General features: G+C 43.7%; 1 protein-coding gene across 13 annotated transcripts in view; it reads right to left on the bottom strand.

The window, feature by feature from the left end:
* RIN2 (Ras and Rab interactor 2) overlaps positions 1-19,711 on the bottom strand; it is a 241,267-nt gene that overhangs the window by 37,686 nt on the left and 183,870 nt on the right. For all 13 annotated transcript variants that reach the window (XM_073878448.1, XM_025876877.2, XM_073878450.1 and 10 more), the window contains 2 exons: positions 4,286-4,478; positions 561-672 (listed from right to left, as the gene is read on the bottom strand). In XM_073878448.1, coding sequence (XP_073734549.1) covers positions 561-672; positions 4,286-4,478 — 305 coding nt within the window. The remainder of the gene's footprint in view (positions 1-560; positions 673-4,285; positions 4,479-19,711) is intronic.

Raw genomic sequence — 19,711 nt, 5'->3', positions numbered from 1 at the left:
AAAGCCACCACTCTCCCTTCAAAACTTCCACTGGTTGATTTTTTTCAGAGGGCTGGATTCTGCCTCTGATGAGCTGCATCTCATAGACGACTGAACAGTGATTGTCTGGAGGGAACACGTCTGCTCAAGGGTAATTTACAAAGATGTGCAGACACATGCTTTCGCATGACATCCCATAAAAAGGCCCAATCGCTGTGGCCTGTCCTGTGGGTTAGTCATCAGCAAATCTAGGAACCAAATCCATGCTCTACTTAACTGCGAAGGGGACAAGAAAGCCAACCTGCCATGTGCCAAGCAGTGGGCTGCACGCTTTGCACACACAGGTTGTTTAATTAAACTGTTAACAGCTCCCTGATGCTGCGATCACCCCATTGTCCTGATAAGAAAACCAAGGCTCCTAGGGTAGGCTACCTGCCCAGTCACTGAGTGGAGAAGTAACAGTGCCGGGACTCAGCTTCATGTCTGTCTGTCTCGAAGGGCAAGCTCTGCCCACTTCCACTTGCTCGGGTGACCAGAGGCCCTCCTGTCAACGAGGACTTCACCATCCAGTGACTACTTACTGTACGTGCTTTCCTTTATGGCAAATTCCTTGAGTGGGGCTCCAAATTCACAGGGCAGGCGAAGGGAGAGAACTTTCTTCTGCATTTTGGTGGATTTACGAACCAGGAAGATCTGGTGGAGGGAAAAAAAAAAAATCAAGCTTAGGAAATATCTAGAAGGTGAGAAATTGGGCATAGGATTTCCTGCACATATGATGTCTATGACTAGAATGCCCTTCATAACTAAACCACAAGGCTCAACCCGGGAATCTCAACAAGCAGGCCACAGCTGCCCTCCTTTGATACCTGGCTTCAAAAGAATCCTTTGACAGAAGCTTCTCCATGAGACTAATGCTCCCTCAGTCTGCAGAAGCATTATCAGTTTTGTGATTGTTTTATAGCTTGTGTTACATGTTCTCTAGCCCGTGTCTTATATGGGCATCATGCTGAAACCCAGATTCTAAACATGGGTAACATGGCTAAACCACAGGAGGTGAACTGGGAGTTCATTGGCTATTTTGGCTCATAGGTGTATTAATGAGAAAATTAAATTTGTGGGGCACCTGGGTGGTTCAGGCAGTTGAGCATCTGACTCTTAATTTCAGGTCTGGTCATGATCTCGGGGTTGTGGGATCAAGCCCTGTGTTGGGCCCCACACTTAGTGGAGTCTGCTTCTCTCCCTCTCCCTCTGCCCCTTGCCTCACACTATCTCTCTCTCAAATAAATATATAAATCTTAAAAAAAAAAAAAAGAAAACTAAATTTGTTACCAAGAGTGAGAAAGCAGGTTTTTAAAATTAAAATCTGAGTTTCCAGCCTCTCCTGGAAAACAGGATGATATGGCAAGAGCAGGTACGGTGACAACTGCTGGAGCTAAAAATGGCTGCTCCATTAGGGAGGTGGGGAGGTATATTCTGAGGTTCACTGAAGCCAATCCTGGAGCTGCAGGTCCATTTACACCTGACTCGCCCCAATTTGTGCCAATCTCCCTCCAGTTTCTAATACTGTCTTCAGACATGTGTGTTGAACCAACTCAACTCCCACTGCCCATCTTGGGCCACCATTCTGGCCTCTAACACTGCAGAGGCAAGTATGCCCTATACCGCTACGCACTGCACAACTCCAGGGGGCACCAATTACCTGGGCTACAAATCAAATGGTGCCCCCTACAGTGTGCAGTGGGACAGCCTGGCTGAGTTCTGGTTCCCTTCTGGATTAAGTCCATGAAACTTCTCCAAGGATCCTGTCCTGTCTTATTTCTCTAACCACTTCTCCTCTTTGCATTCGGACACCATGCTTTCTGCTCCCTTACTCTTATTATTTCACCTAATCTGCACTTCCCTCCATATGTCCAGTCAATAGCTCCTAAGAAACTTCTTCTGGGTAGAGGGTGGTAGGGTGGCTATGGGGATTGGGTGTCTGCTGAGAGGGAATTAGGAAGACCTCTGAGTTCTCTTTTCTCTCCCAGCACCCATGGGGAGGCAGCCATGGGAGAGAATACATCTAATAGCCAGTTCTGGGAGTCAGGGTTTCTGAGACGCCCTAAAACTGAAACAGATATTTCCTAAACACTATCCCAATGGGTACAAAAGCCCAAAGCACTGCTGGGAGCCAGCTGTTGGTTGGTGGAGGAGAAGTATTATTCCCTTGTGCAGGTGGGGATCTCTTGAACCTTGGGGGTCAAGGAGAGTACAACCTTATTTCCTGAATGTCTGAAGCTTTAGAACAGGGTTTGGTAAAGTCGGGCCCGTGGACCAAATCTATCCTGCTGCCTGTTTTTATAAATAAAGCTTTATTGAAACAAAGTCACACTCATTCATTTACATGCTGTCTATGGTTGCATCTTCACTACAAGGTGGAGCTGAGAGGTTCTTTTTTTTTTTTTTTAAAGATTTTATTTATTTATTTAATAGAGAGAGCGAGAGAGCACAAGCAGGGGCAACAGTAGAGGGAGAGGGAGAAGCAGGCTCCCCGCCGAGCAGGGAGCCCGATGCGGGGCTCAATCCCAGGACCCTGGGATCATGAGCTGAGCTGAAGGCAGACGCTTAACCGACTCAGCCACCCAGGCGTCTCCAGAGCCAAAAATATTTACAATTTGGCCTTTTACAGAAAGTTAGCCGATTCCTGTCCTAGGATGTAGATGAAATAAGGATGGTGGCATCCCAAGGACCCATGATACCGCAGCTGGACTTTCAAATCTTCCTTCCTCTCACACCTGCTTTTCCTTCTCTTCAGCAGTCTTGCTTCTGGTGCACTCTGGCCTCTCCTGATCCATGCTGCTCCTGTCCTCTGCCTGCCTTCTGCCTGCCCTCAGCTTACCCTATCTCGTCAGACAGGTCCTGTCCAGGGATCAAGGAGGTAGACAGACAGAACATTCCACCTGACTTGTTCCCCACAGGTCTCAGCAGGAATGGATGTGCCCCACGCTGGGAGGGAAGCTGAGCAGGGAAGGGAATTGTTGCCTAGCAACAGGGCAACCTCCCTCTTCAGAACTTTTGTGCAGAAATGCAGGAACAGACAACTCAACCTCCAAAAAGAAGGGGCCCCACAGACATGGGTCCTGATCATACAGACCCAGATTAGAGGCAACAATCTGGCATGCTGGCCAAGGAATTTTCCACAAAGATGATCAAATATTGCACCTAATCACCCTGAGCATGTTCCAACAGAAGTCTCAGTCCTGTCTGTTTCTGTCAGATGAGGAACAAAGACTCACTTATAAGTCAAAAAGTGATAACAGAGAGGCTCTGGCTGATAGGAAACTCAAAAGTTTATTTTTGTGCCCAATTGCTACAACATTCTCAGCCAGCTATGATGGAGTTTGTTTTTTTCCTTTATTTCCCTTGCTTCTCCATCTATTTCTTAGTTTCTATGTCTTGCCATGAGTTGTTCCAAGTCTTACTTTATCTGTGCTTTATTGTATTTATCCTTTTTTGGGAAGTAGATATGGTACGTAAGCGCTGTCCAACACAACTTTCTGTGTTGGAAACATTCTATATTCTGCACCATCTTATATGGTAGCCTCCAGCCATCTGTGGCTAGTGGGCACTTCAAATGTGGCTAGTGCAACTGAGGAACTGAATTTTTAATTTAATTTAATTAGTGCAAATTTAAATAGCCACACTGGGCAAGTGCTTAGCATATTGAACAGCAAAGGACACCAATCACTGAATGACATTTTTTGAGGAACCTCTATAGAGTCATGGAGTGGTCTTGATTAAGAAACTGGTGTTGGGTAGACGGTAGCTGGACTGTGAGCCCTGTGTGAAACCACTGATGAAACCCAAGAGAAACAGGATTACATCAGCAGCCAGAGCAGACAAGTCAAGGGACACAGAACTTTGGAACTTTTGAAGTCCCAAGTTGGACGGCTGGGCCCTGGCAGGGTTTCCAGCTTAGAATGAAAATAGCAGGGGCAGCTGAGGACCCCACAACCAGGCTCATCCTCAATGCTGAGGCCCAAGAAGTCAGCCCAGGGCCTTCAGCCAGGGGCCCTCCTCATTACCCAGATGCCCTGTCATCCTGCCCACTCCTGGACCTCCCTTGGTAACTGAGTCAATGAAGACAGAAAGACAAACCACGAAGGGCTCTTTTCCTCGGAGCTGCCTCCATACATCCCACAATCCCCCTGCATTGCAACCCTGGTGCACACTGGAAGCTATGCTCCCTATAGCCCAGGAAGAACTTTCTGGAACTCCAAGTCTTTCTCTTTAAGAAAGCAGAATTCCTTGAGATTCTGAATCTTACCCCGGGAGGCTGGGACTGGAGGACTTCCGCTGCCTCCTCCTCGCTCAGACTCAGCTGCAGCCAGATCGGGTGGGTGTGGAGAAGCCGGTCCAAAATGCTGAGCCTGTTGGAGAGGCTGTCATAGCCAGAGTCCCGCGGATAGGTCTTCACATCCTTTTCTTCGGAAAAGCCATCATCCTTGTGTCTTACCATGCTAAGAGAAAGAGAATTGGCAGGGGTCAAATGGCCGCAGCCCCATTTCTCTGACGAGGAGACCATCCTATAGTCTCCAGGCTAGACCTGTCCTAGCCCATACTCCATCTTTCATCCCCACCTCGCTTGTCTTCCCCTCCCGCCTGAAAGCTTTCTTGGGGCAGAAGCCATATTAGCTCTCACTCCATATCTATACTATTAAACAGAATATTCGACAGACCCAACAGACCTTCTATTTCTGACCCAGTTTTCAAAAGGTTCTAAACATCCTGAATGCTGTTGAGTCTGTCTTCTAGCATAAACCATTTCACCACTTGAGCACAGAACCCTAAATGCTATGTTCCATATGGTAGCATGAGGTCCTATGACTCAAAAGCATGTATCATAAGCACAACCATGGCATGCTCTAAAAGCAAAAACAAAACATTCACACTCACTCATGCACACTCATTTTTGTACCCGAATGAACTGGATTTCATTTTTTTTCACACATCTAGGCATTTTTATTACTAATATTATTTGTAATGAAATCTTACAGTTGAATAATGCTGTGCTATTTATAAAATCATACTAACATAAGTTCATTATTGCCATAAAGTGGAAACAGCCCAAATTTCCATCACCTAATGAATGGGTAAATAAAATGTGGTCTATCCATTCAGTGGAATTTTCTTCAGTCATAATATTCATTCATTCTTTTTATGAATGGAGTACTGATCCATGCTCCAAAATGGGATGAACCGTGAAGACTTCATGCTAAGTGGAAGCAGCTAGAGACAAATATTGTGTGATTCCACTTACACAAAATATCTAGAATAGACACAAATAGAGAAAACAGAAAGATTAGTGGTTGCTTGGGACTGGGGGTGGGGGTGGGATGGGTAGTGGTTGCTAATCAGTATGGAATTCCTTTTTGAGGTAAAGAACATGTTCTGGATCCAGATGTGTTGATGGCTGTACGACTTTGTGAATGTGCTGAAAATCACTGAATTATACACTTTAAGGTATGATCTGTGAATGAAATCTCAACTAAAAAAATATCATTTTGATTTCTATAGTTGCCTTTCGGTGCCAACACTAATCCTGTGACTGAGTATGTAATCCCCATTCTACAAATGAGAAAACTGAGGCCCAAGAAGGTATTGGGCTGTCCAGAATTATAAACACCCATGAAATGGAAGAGCTAGAAATTCAAGAGGTCTGGTGTTCCTCCAACTTTGCAGGTAACAAGTTAAGATCATGAACACAGGAGAGCTTGTATCAATGTGGTGTCTACTATGTGCCAGGCCCTTTGCAAACATTCTATCATTTCCTTTAAAACAGCCCCCAAAGGCAAGTACCAGGAATCCAGCGTTAAAAAAAGGTGGTGGCGGGGGAGGGGACAGGGAAGCCCAGACTCCTTGAGTAACTAGCTCAAAGCAAGGATATGCCTCTGGTGAGAGTGAATAGGTGGGAATTCCAATCCAAGAGTGCTTGGCTCTGGTGTCTCTTTCCCTCTACCATGCCCTGACTCTCAATGAGCTGGTCATCAACACCGATCCTGGAGTGGCCAGTGAAAAATAATAGACTTGATGGTTCACATTTGAAGGGGCAAGTTCAGGTTAGGGTTCAAATGGTCTTCAAACATCTAAACCCAAAGAAACCCAAATGTGTGGCCTGAATGAAGTTTTCAACATTGTGAATTATGATGATAAAGCCAAATGGTAGGCAAGAGTGGGGAAAATGTAAAAAAAAAAAAAAAAAAGTGTGCTCTTCCCATGTGGACCACTCCACTCCTAAGAGGTGGGACTGACTACAGAAGAAGCCAACCTAAGGCAATCATTTTTGGGTAAGCAGGCTCAGTATCAATACCCACAAGGATAGTGCACCGGCTGGCCAGACCCCCATCCTAATGTCTTCCCCGCACATTCTTGACTTTCTGCAGATCTGAAGAATCTCATGCTTCCATTCAAGATTTACATTTTGTTTCCCCTTAAAGTTTTCCTTTACCTTTGCTACAACTTTCCAGATGGGAGAGTCTGTGCCAAAAAAGAGCAGTTTCTCATTCTGCAAATGCCATCCCAGGGCCTCCAGGTATTTTGAAGTGAATCTTTGCAGCTATAAGAACGCACTCTTCAAAATGAAGCGGCATTAAAATTCCTTTCACATGAGGTAAACGGAGGCAACTTTAGAGCAGTGATTCTCAATGCTGGCTGCCTATAAAATTGCCTGGAGCTTAAACATGTTTTGATGGCCAGACTGCACCCCAGATCAAATAAATCAGACACTTTAGGGCGGAACTCAGGGAATTTTAAAAAATTTCCCCAGGCAATTCCAACTTGCAGCCAAGTTTACAACCACTGCATTGGATTGGCGCTTGAGCTTAAGAGAGAAATCTCCTGGGGTTTGTTAAGCTACAGATTCCTGGTTTCAGCCCCAGAGGGTCTGATTCCACAGCCCTGGGGTGGGGCTCTGCATGTCTAACAAGCTACAGGAGATGCTGATGCTGCAGTCTGAGGAGCATTTGCTTGAGATCTAAGAGCAAAATGTGCACTGGAACCCAGAACCAGTGAGGTGGGGTGGTTTTTTCTTTTGGGGGGGGGTGGCAAGGATGGTGGTAACATGCCCCTGAAAGAATTCTCCAAACCTAAGTAAACCCTCCATCCCTGCCATCTCAGGCTGGTGATATTTTACCAAGAGCAAATTCTACCATCTCTAACACGGCAACCCTAACACTCATGTGTGCGGTGAGTAAATATGTGTACGCTTCTTCCTTCCTTAGAAGGGCGCGTCCTGTGACAAGTCAGTTGTTCAAGAGGTCTTTGTCCTCACAACCAACCTCAGCCTAAAAAGCCCAGGTCCAGACAGGAAGACAGTGAATAAGATTCACGGGGCTTCATCAAGGAGAAACCATAAATTAGATCTTGTCTTTGCAAATGACTAAGCTAACACCTTTCTTCCACCATCCGACATTTGGGGTTTATAGTATATTATTATAAGATTGAAAGAAAGAATGAAAAAAGACCGATTGGCTTTTATCAGAGACAACCTTTGGGAAAGAACTAATGAGGGAAATGAATCTGTATTGGACACTGTTGGTGCACTGCCCAGTTCCCCTTTACCAGACTGGGGACCTATGCCCCTGCTGCGGTGGGTGCTGGCTGCCCCCTTGTCCTGGTCATACCTGGAAAGGTATGAGCTCCCCTGGGAGCTGATGCACTAACGACATACTGATACAGGGCGGAGAGGAATGGCCTTTTTGCCTGAAGGCGAGACAATCCTGGGGTGCTATTCATGTGGCAGAGCTACCTGCGGGATCAGGCTGAGGTTACCCTCCAGCTGCCCCCGTATCTCTGCCTGGTTTCCTACTCAGCCCAAACGGCCCTGCTCACTCCTTCACAGGCTGCTCCTGAGACCCTATCTCAGTAAATCACGGCACAGCGATCTGCACCTTGGGCTCTGCTTCTGGGAATTCAACCTAAAACAGAAGCTGCTGAGATTAATAGAAACCAGTGATTCTTAAAACAGATGTCTGCCTGCACATATGGGGGGGGCAAAGAATGAGTGGTTTATAAAAGATAAATCGCTGTGATATAATTCAGGAGATTCTAATGATGACATGGTCACGGTCAGCCAGCCAGCACATGAGACCCATCTCCCCTTTTGAGCTTTGTCTCTCTAATCAGCAAGTGGTAAATAACATCTCCAGCACAGTGTAAAACTGATATAAGCAAGAATCCTGGGTGGGTGTTAACATCGGCACGTGAAAGATCGTTAGGGAACAGAACATTCACAGTCTTCAAATATCTGCCCGCAGATTACTTTTCATGAAGAGGAAAGGTACCCCGACAATGCAGAAATCCTGAGACACCATCTTTTCTTTTTTTTAAAGATTTTATTTATTTATTTGAGAGAGAGCGAGCTAGAGACAGAGGAGAGGGAGAAGCAGATGCCCCACTGAGCAGGGAGCCTGACACGGCGTTTGATCCCAGGACCCTGAGGATCACGGCCTGAGCCGAAGGCAGACGCTTAACTGACTGAGCCACCTTAACTGACTGAGACACCATCTGAATAAGCCATCAGCATTAACCTCTCCAATAATCAGGCACCTGATATCATGTCCGCCCAATATGATGCTCTGAGAATGTTGTAATAACATCTAGTTCATCCTCCTGCCCCAAAACATGTTTAACTTGAATCTATACAAGAAAAAACAACCAGACAAATCCAAATTCAGGGACTTTCCTGCAAAACCACTGGCCTGAACTCTTCAAATTATCAATGTCACGAAAAATTTTTAAAAGGCTGTGGGATTATTATAGATAAAAGGAGAATAAAGAGACATAAGAGAGATAACTCTATTGAGTGCACAGAATTGATAACACATGGCATCAGAATAAAAAATAGCTATAAAGGACAATTGGGGATATTTGAATAAGGGTGTATAACAGATATACTGTATTAATGTTTAATAATTTCCTGACTGTGATACTGTTACTTATGTAGGAAAATGCTCTTGCTCTTTAAGAGATGCAAACTGAAGAATTTAGGGTCAAAGCATGAAAATGTTGGAAAGTAAATGTCAAATGGTCAGCCTCCCATTCCCCTCCAAAAAAAGGGGGAGAGGAATATAGAGGTAAAGGAAATGTGACAAAACTTCAACAAGTGGTGAATTTAGGTGAACAGTACTATTCTTAACTTTCCTATAATGTTTGAAATTTCTCAAAATAATACATTGGGGAAAATATCTACCATCTCCCTGGGTTTATGAGTATGAAATTCATTTATTTATTGAACTATTATTACTATTTCCAAGCATCTACGCCTGCTTTCGTGGGGAGATAAAGCTCAGGTATGGATTCAGTGAGACCCACACCCACATGTGAAAATACTGGGCAAACCACAGAATATGCCCCACCAATGTGCCTCTAGGGTCAGAGAACAAACTCTGGGCAACTCAGATACTACATCTGGCCTCATTCCAATGGACCATGGCCTCATGGCTCTGAAGGAGCCCAGTGGATATTACACCCACTCTGGGGGACAGGTCTCTCCAGCAACAGCTACATTCTGGTCACACCCAACTTAAGGCTCTTTTGAGTGTGGGATGAGAGCGGACTTTCCATTTGGCTATATTCCCTTCATTCTCAGGCCCAGGTGTTAGCAGCCTAGACAGGAGCAAGAAACTGCAGAAAGCGTGTTCTAATATAAGACAGGCAGAAAGACACTAGGTCTACTTTTATTAAACTTTACAGAATCTAATTCATCTCAGAGAAAAATAATTTGCAGCAGACTTTCCAAATGATGCTCTTTCTTGTCCTAATCCACAACCCCAGAGGATGGCATGACCTATCAATGCAGCTTCCAATGACCAGGGTCCCAAACATCACATAGGAGGACTATACTTTGATTTTACAATCCGTCTTTTTTCAAATAAATGACATCAAGAACCAAGCAATATATAAAGTACATAAAACTCAGATGTAGGTTGTCTCTGTAGGAAAAAATGCAGGTGCAGTAAATATAGCTAGAAACCTTCTATACATCAGAATCTTATTGCAGACAAGGAATTGTAAAAAAAAAAAAAAAGCCTTAGGGGGCTAGATACAAGGCATAATGCCAAATTTTTACCATCAACAAGGTGGTACCTTCCATTTGACTAAAGGTCTCAGCACAGGTGTGGTGCTCTGGATGGTTCTATGCTCAGGACATGGGGACAAAACAAGTATACACAAAAAACAAAAAGCCAAACCTTCTCTGTGTGCGTTAAAAGCACACCTTCATTAAGCTGAACAATTATATTTTTTCTTTTTCTTTTTTTTTAAGATTTTATTTATTTGTGTGTGAGAGAGAATTTGAGAGCTCGCGTGCACATGCGCGTACACAAGCCGGAGGGAAGGGGCAGAGGGAGAGGGGGAAGCAGACTCCCTACTGAGCAGGAAGCCCCACTCAGGGTTCAGAAGGTATTAGGATCATGACTGGAGCTGAAGTCAGACGCTTAACCAACTGAGCCACCCAGGCGCCCCTGAACAATTATATTTTTAAATGGACAATTTACATCAACAACCATGGTAAGATACCCTTGATTATTTTTTAAAGACCAAAGCTGTCTCAAATAAAGACAAAATGTACTACGAATTTGTCTTTCTAAAGCAGACCATAGTTCAACTAAAAAAGAGATGGATTTAGTTAATTAACAACTTCTAAAAACCTCTCATAGAATCAGTGGCAAGTCCTCTGGAATTAAATAAGGCAGGCGGTGACTCTAATCAAAGTAATGCTCTCCTAAGCCACTTCTTAGGGTTCTCTGGCTCATGCAGAAGCATGTCTGCATGTGTGAGTATGTGTGCCTCCCCACAAACATTATCCTGTCTGCCTTGGAATTTGGTACTACCAAATGCGGTCTACCTTCATGGAAAAGCCACTCTTACATTTTATCTAGGTATTCTGTTTTGCTTCCACTTACAGAATTAATGGGCCTTGTAAACTGGGACACCTGGAGACATTTAGATGACCAAGTCAGCAGGATAGGTTGAAGGAAGGACTATCACGACCTCCTAAAATATCGCTTGGCTTTTGACTTTTGTCCTCTCTACTATCCAATTCCTGGCCCCAGGTTCCACCCCTGGTCTCTTATATCAGGCTTTAGCAAGGTGTGGAAGGTGATTCTCTCGTGGAAGGGGACTCCCTGCTTGCTTTGCCTGTTCCTTCCAGACCAATCCTGGTGATGCACTTGGGGCTAAGTAACCCAGAAAGGCTACCTCAGCTTTGTATCTTAAGTGGTGAGTGGCAGGATCCACCCAGGTCTTACCTGGATTTCCCTGGATTTCCAGCAAAATGCTCCCTGATAACTCAACCTTTAGGAAGACTCAGTGCTCTTCCTGCACCCTGAGCGCTGGGTCCTTGAAGGTCTCCAGTGGACCTTCCCAACATTTTAGAAAACTAATAGTTTTTCCTTGTTTACATGCTAAGCATCTAATAAACATCATAGAATGAATCATGACAAATTGATGGGGTTAATTATAATCAATAGATTGCTGAGCCCATCAATAAAACACAACAAAACAAAAATAAACAACAAAAGCAGAGCCTTGGCTTCCAAGGTGCCTTTGTCCAGGGCTTAATTATTGCCTGCCTCCCTAACAAAGAGTCCCAGTCCTGCGACAAAGTGAAGAGCTCAAAAACAAAACCAAACCATATTTGGTGGGAACTTTTGCTATGTTATAAATTCTCTATGGTTTATTAAAATTGACAATATTTCCCAAAGAACGTTGGATAGACCAAAGTCACACATGGAGGCAGTTTTTATTTTAATGTCCAGTACTTATTTAAAGAGCTGCTGTAGGGCTCCTGGGTAGCTCAGTTGGTTAAGCTACTGCCTTCAGCTCAGGTCATGATCCTGGAGTCCCAGGATCAAGTCCCGCATTGGGCTTCCTGCTCGGTGGGGAGTCTGCTTCTCCCTCTGACCCACTCCCCTCTCATGCTCTCTCTCTCTCTCTCTCTCCCTCTCAAATAAATAAATAAATCTTAAAAACAAAATAGCTGCTGTATTCAGTGTAGTCCCCAATTATGGCAGGGATATTAAATTTACTTCTTTTTCCCCCAATTTTTTTATTGTGGGAAAATACATACAGCATAAAATTTACCATCTTAACCATTTTTAATTTTTATTTTTTTATTTTTTGAAGATTTTATTTATTTATTTGAAAGAGAGAGAAAGCACAAGCAGGGGGAGGGGCAGGGGGAGAAGCAGGTCCCCCGCTGAGCAAAGAGCCCGATGTGGGACTCGATGCCAGGACCCTGGGATCATGACCTGAGCTGAAGGCAGACGCTTAACCGACTGAGCCACCCAGGCGCCCTATCTTAACCATTTTTAAATGCACAGTTCAGTAGGGTTATGTATATCCATATTGTTGTACAACCATCACTACCATCCATCTCCAGAACTCTTTTCCTCTTGCAAAACTGAAACCTATGCCTAGTAAAAAAATATCTCCCCCCCACTTTGGGAAACAAACTCTTCACTTTCTGTCTCTGATTTTGACTCCTCTAAGTACCTCATATAATTGGGATCGTACACTATTTGTCTTTTTATGACTGGTTTACCAAATTTACTTTTTAAAATATATGTCAAAGGTGAGTCAATTTAAAGAAAAATATTAGGTACATTAATAATAAGCAAGATGGTGCAAGAATAAGAGAAAAACTGTGGCACAGTGGGTGGAATTTGGGCTGAGACAATCTGGATTAAAACATAAGAATATTTCCTCCATATTAATGTTTATAAACTTTGCTCTTGGACTCAAGGGGGGGAAGATGATACCCAAAAAAGCATCTATTTGCCATTGCTCAGCTCCCTCCTTGACTGGGTTCAAGCTATTCTGGAGTGCCCATTGGACACTGGCTCCAACGCCCTTGTCAAAACCAAGGTCAGATCCTGTTCCCCCCCCATCTCCTGCAGTTGCAAGTAATCTTTTGGCACATTTAATTCCTTCACCCACTGTGAATGCACCTCTGGGGCACTTACCCCATTTTGCTCTGCATTACATTTATTTCTCTCACTAGCTTCACCTAGCTTCACCCCCCAGGTAGGCATTGATCATATGCCTGCTCTATGCATGATGGGGGACTGGGTAGGAGGTCATCTGCAAACACAGGTTTATTCCTTGTGAGTGAGGAAGGGGAGAAGCTCAGTGGGCAACGAGAAACATCATGGGCGCAAGGTCTCTCCATCAGCTTCTTCCTGGATTCCCCAGGCATAACTTCTGATTCAGGCCTTCCCTCAGCCAGGCCCAACAATAGAATCCGGTTCCTCAGCTCCAGTCTCAGGAGACAAAAGGTTCTTGTCTCTGTGTTTATCAGGAAACAGGTGGCAAAAACCACAGCTACCAAGATCCCCCTGGTCTTCGGGCTGCGGCGAGAAAAGGAAGCAGCCCAAATCCTTCCAGAACAACAAATCCAACGTGTTTGCAACTCCTTCTTCACTGTTCATGAATTTCCTTCATGGACAGCCTCTCCAACCTCCCACCAGCTGGCAGGGGGTGGGCTTTGGATATAAAAGTCAATGCTGAGTTTTAGCTGACATCCACTAACACAGGGCATTAGTGATACATGCTCCATTCAAGGTTCCCAAATACAGAACACCTTATCCCAACACTGGGAATGAGATTTAATTCCAACAAAAGAGGTTGACATGTACCAGCTGGTTGAACACAGAGAAGATAGGAGTAAAAGAGTATTGGCAGGAAAGCTGCCTTCTGTTGAGGTATGGAAAAATCCAGAGTGGGAACCACCCCCCCCACACCTATGGGGGGCTTTAGCATCGGTTCTCAACAAAGTTCTCATTTACCTGGAGTCAGAATGCATCAACATGAGAATTTCCTGCACATGTGAATCAACATCGAGGTGCTAAGTTTTGCATGGTTTAATCTGGTCAAGCCAATTCTGGCCTCCCCTCAGCCTCATAATCTCCAGGGGTTTGGTAGAAAGAGCACCTGCACTCGGCTGCGATCAAAACCTCAGTTGACTCTTCCTAACTGTGAAGCCTTGGCCTATTATTACAGGTCACTGAGACTCAGTTTCCCCATCTCTAAAGATGGAGTCTTACTGGAAAAAGGACTCTGTTACTAAAACAGACAAAGTCTGAAAAGAACGGACTCTAAGAGTCTGAAATGTCCTGGGAACTATGAGTAAAGATTCTGTTCAGCAGTTTCCAGGATGTCTCTTTCACTGTCCCCTAATTTCCAGAAATTAAAAAAAGAATGCAAGGTGACGCATTTCCATTCTAGGATACACAAAGACTATTCTATAAACACAATTCTGGAGCTTGTTTGGTTAGCACTTAATGTGAACCTTCTTGAGGATGGCCCCTGGCGGGTCCTCACAGCTGCAACATTCTCCATCCACCATTAGGGTCTAGTCCCAACCTGGACTCTAGTGCTTGCCATCCTCAACTTATAGATGGAAAAAAGAAAGGATAAAAAGCTTTCTCTCTTGATATTTCTGTAATGGAAGCCTCCCTTCCTCATTCTGCCCATGTGAAGACTTCAGCGTTTTCACATGATGTTACTTCAATGGGCCTCAAAGGCAAGAAAGGTGCAGACTGGGGCATGGCACTGCTTGAGGGCTCAGGCTTCCAGCTACAAGAGACCAATGCAGGAGTCTTCTTAAGAATTAAGCACCAGACAGAAGTTGGAGTCTTGTGTCTGCCATGGCCTTGCTCATGGAGCAGTAGATCCTTGTCTATGTATCAAAAGGAAAGCAAATATACCCCAAATATCAAGCAGTGACCAACATTACAGGCTTGGTGGGAGATGAATCAAGGGCTTCCTTGATCTTTGGGGGAGAGAAATGAGGGGTCTGTCATCAACAGTTTCTGAAAAAAAAAATAGGAATAGAAGAGGCCCCTTATGTAGAGAGACAAGAAAACTTTTATCAGATGGCTTGCATGAAGAAAGCCATCTGATAAAAGCTGCTGGTACAAGGACCAGTTCCAATTTCTGTTACACACACACATATACACACAGAGCCAATGAAAAATTCCCAGAAAACCTGCCATTTCAAGAGTACCTACTAGTGGGCACCTGGGTGGCTCAGTTGGTTAAGCATCTGCCTTTGGCTCAGGTCATGATCCCAGGGTCCTGGGATTGAGCCCCGCATCAGGCTCCCTGCTCTGCGGGAAGCCTGCTTCTCCCTCTTCCTCTGCCTCTCCTCCTGCTTGTTTTGTTTTGTTTTTTGTTTTTTTCTCTCTCTCTCTCAAATAAATAAATAAGATCTTTAAAAAAAAAATACCTACTAGTGGTGCCTGGGTCGCTTGGACCGTTAAGCGTCTGCCTTCTGCTTAGGTCGTGATCTCCAGATCCTGGGATTGAGCCCCATGTTGGGCTCCCTGCTCAGCAGGGAATCTGCTTCTCCCTCTTCCTCTGTCTCTCTTCCTCTGCCTCTCCCCACTGCCCCTGCTCTCTCTCTCTCTCTCTGTATCTGTCTCAAATGGATAAATAAAAATAAATAAAAAATACCTACTAGTCGTATGTCCAGTGATATCTTACTTTCAGTCATGAAAACACTTCTTTGGAATTTGTGAAGCTGAATTCAACCCCTACTCTGAAATATTTAATCCTGGAGAGGTAGGGAGGCTCAAATTCATTCTGGCCATACGTGGAGCCCTGGCTAATTTCTTGGTCAATAGAAAAATTGCCAGGTGAGCTGAGGAAACTTTTACCCAACACTCAAGATGGAAAAAGTAATGGGGGAAGCCTGGGGGAAAGGTTATCCCGGTAAGGATCACAGCGTGTTTTTCTGAGTCCGAGGGGTATTATTATTATTATTTTTTAAGATTTTATTTATTTATTTGACAGAGAGAGACACAGCAAGAGAGGGAACACAAGCAGGGGGAGTGGGAGAGGGAGAAGCAGGCTTCCCGCTGAGCGGGGAGCTCAATGCGGGGCTCGATCCCAGGACCCTGGGATCATAACCTGAGCTGAAGGCAGCCGCTTAACAACTGAGCCACCCAGGCGCCCCTGAGTCTGAGGGGTATTAGAGACCCTATGGCTTAGCTCCCTACTCAAGGTCAAAATGCTAGAAACTGTCAGAACAGGGTCCAGCTCTCTGACTCGTGAGGTCTTCTATAGCATACAAGTTGATATTTTAATTTCTCGAGGCCTTTTTCTCATCCTTTAAAACTCCAAAAGGAAAAAGACTAAATATATTTTGGGTTGCAAGTTTTATTCCCGCCCTCGACTCTCTCTGCTGCTCTCTGAGGGAGGAGGTCTCAGCTTCCTCAAAAGGATTGCTAAAAGCACACCAGAGGATTTTTGTGCAAAACTGTCAGGGCCTTCGGTGATTTTTCAGCTCTATCTGCAGAGAACCAGGAGGAGAGAACAATGCAGAAATGGGAACAAAGATGCACGTCCGCTTCCAGGCAGGAGGAGGCACCACCATTTTCAGAGAGGAGGAAGATCTGGTAACTTTTATGGCTTATGAACTTCCTGTCTTTGAGTCTCCAGCTAGAGATGAAAAGGGCAGATATGGAGCCAATGCTGGCAGGGGCCTTCATTGGTTCCTGTAAAACTAAGAAACAGAAACAAAGAACACGTTGTCCTGGCTGCCCTTGGAGCTGAAAACGGGAGAAGGAGCCAGGCAGGCTCTAAGTCTTGGCCTGCTGACCTTTGACCCTGAGCAGTGGCATGCACGAAGCTTCACAGAAAGGCAAGCATTTCATGGATTTGCAGTTCTTAGTGTTTATGTGCTTTTGGTTACACTAGTATTATTTCACACTGGACTAAATCACCACTGCCTTCTAAACAAGCAAATATTTCGTGGTACAATCAACTACCAATATAATAACAAGGCAAGGTCTGTAAGGGGTAAAACTATCTAGAGTAGGCCATCATTAAAATTGTGTGCCCAAGGGTACTGTGGATAGGGAAGCCAGCCACTAAATTGGAAGGCGCTATCCCTCAACAAAAATAGAATCAATTTCTAGGACACACTGCATTTTCAGGATGATCAGAAACACCCTGGTTAAATCTGTGGAAAATCATGCATGATCTGCCATCGAAATGCACAGAAAAACATTGGAGGGATACACACAAAGGAAAAGAAATATGGCAGTCAAAAAACAATCAAAAGTGGTTTTGTCTCAGGGATTCATGGTAATCTTTTTATTTTTTATATTATGCTTTTTCTACAATGTTTATGTTCTACTTGGTCATCAAAAAAATAAATCTTAAATGTTCTTTTTAAAAACCTTCCCCAATATAATAGGTATCACCAATCAAAACAGACTAAACAGGTGTTTGGGCATTTTTGATCTGGAGGCTTACCTCATTCTTTACTTAAGGTTAATGTGGGGGCTCATCTTTCCCAAAACCATCTCTTAGCTGGAATTACCTGCTTCCTCCTGTCAGGTTCCCAGAACATCTAGTATAATCCACTATTATATCCTCATTGCATTCTATGATACTTGTTTATAATCTTTCTCCCGGCAGGCTCCACTGTCCCGGTATTTTAACAAACAGCACCTACTTAACACATATTTTCTTGAAGTTGAACCTAATTGTTGCTACACTGGTAACAGTATAAGCAAAGAGTTGGTCAATCCTCATAGAATTCCTTGAAACCATATCATAAACACCCGGCAGTGGCTTCAAATCAAGAAATAATTTAAGGGTTTGGGGGGGTGGGGACAGATGAATCAAGCTAGTCATAGCAGAATATCCCAATGGACATGATAGGAAAATTTAAGTAATCTCTACACCCAACATGGGGCTCGAATTCACGACCCCGAGATCTAGAGTCATGCTCTTCTGACTGAGCCAGCCAGGTGCCCCAAAGAAACTATAAATTTTGATAACACCAAACACCCTTTTTAAGATACCTAAGATACTGCAAGATATACCAAATACTCTGTAGCCAGTGATTATCGTGAGCTTCCCAGGTTCTGCTGAACCAGACAGAAGCTCCCAGGAAAGGAGGAAAACCAATCTTTATGACAGGTGTGATTGGTTCTAGGACAGTGGCCTGCTCTCAGATGCTGTGGGACTTGAGGACGGGTGCCCAGCTCTGAACCAATGACCTGTGGCACATGCAGCTTTCCAGAGATGACAAAGGGGAAATATTTGTTTTGCTGGCTAATAGTACCCATGACACAGACACTGTGAGAAGACAAAATGCAAACCAATTTCTGCATCTGATGACTTAATCTTGCTTCTCAACAATCTCATGAATACACTCTCCAAAATCTTCAGAAGAAAGCAGGTATAGATTAACCAAGAATGATCACTCTGTATCTGACTTTTCAAGAGGAAAAGATGGAAAGGAATAATAGGGAGTGACATTAAATTCTGTGTCTGAAGTCACTGCAGTTGAGAACATATATTTTAAAAAAAAGAACATATTATTTTTTAAATATGGGAAATTGCATCAGATGCAGATGTATCCTGAGTTTCAGAGAAGAATTAAAACTTCCACTATAGCTCTACTGGATTTATGCACGTACATTTCTTAGTTATGGTGCAGCTAATGACCATGGCCACATTAATTCATGAGATGCTGAATATTTCTGCATATAAGTACAGAACAAAGTTAAAGCATAAAGCAAAAGAATCCAAGACATGGGGAGAATTTCATTGGTGAGTTTTTTCTGTTATGAGTTTACGATCTAAGATTCATAAGCAGAAATATAAACAATAAGAGGTACATATGTATTTACACTACACTCATAATTTCTGGATTGTCTTCTCTTTTTATCTCCTCCCCCCAAATAATCCTTTCCATAACTTCATGCTTTCCATAAATATCACCCAATGAACTGACTGTGGACATGCCTCATGACTTTAGCCTTGAACTTAAACATGCAAGAATTATAAAATGATGTTCTGTTAAAACTAAAGAGTTCCCATTCTTGACTCCCACAGCACTGAGCTCAGTACTTGAGTCACAACATACAGGTACTCTTACCTGTCTTCATCCATCATGCTTTCAGAAGCTCTAAATCCACACACCCATTCAAATAGCTAAAATGAAAAAGCAGCCAATACCAAGTGTAGACCTGGAGAACAGAGTATTTGGGAACTCCCATATACTGTTAGTGGATTTGTGAATGACTATAATGACTGGAAAATTCTTGGGCACCATTTACTGACGTTGAATATTTAACCATCCTACAACCCAGCAATTCCACTCCTATATTCCTAACTAAGGTGTGTCACCAAAAAACATGCACAAGAATGTATGTAGCAGCATTATTCAAAACAGACCCAAAGTGGAAACAATTCAAATATCCATTAATAGTAGAATGGATAAACCAACTGTGTTGGGTTTGCACAATGAATACTACACAAAACATTGAATGAAAGAAGTCAGAGTTAAAAGAGCACATGCTGTATGATTCCAGTGATAAGAAGTTCAAAAACAGGCAAAACGAATCTATGGCAATATAAGTCAGGAGAGTGGTTCCCCTTGGGGTGCACAGCACTTGGGGGGTGCTAGGAATGTTCTGTTTCTTGATCTGGGTGCTGCTATGTGGTATTGTTTACCACTGAAAATTAATCTAGCTGCATACTTATTGGTGTGCTTCTTCTTAATCATGTTTTACTTCAGTGGAGAGTTTTTTTTTTTTTTTTTTATAAAGTAGCACTAAGTGAGGATGGGTTGCTCCAGAAGGCCACAGAGCAACTACTACAGTCACCGTGGTACTTCAGGAGACTTACTGGAGTAGAACACTGGGCATCTCTTCCCCAGACTGTAAGCCAT

Source organism: Callorhinus ursinus, unplaced genomic scaffold (genome assembly GCF_003265705.2).
Source record: "Callorhinus ursinus isolate GAN/ISIS: 27379988/994484 unplaced genomic scaffold, GSC_fseal_2.0 scaffold29, whole genome shotgun sequence".
In the NCBI taxonomy this organism is placed as follows: Eukaryota; Metazoa; Chordata; class Mammalia; order Carnivora; family Otariidae; genus Callorhinus; species Callorhinus ursinus.
This window is presented reverse-complemented; position numbering and strand designations above follow the sequence as displayed.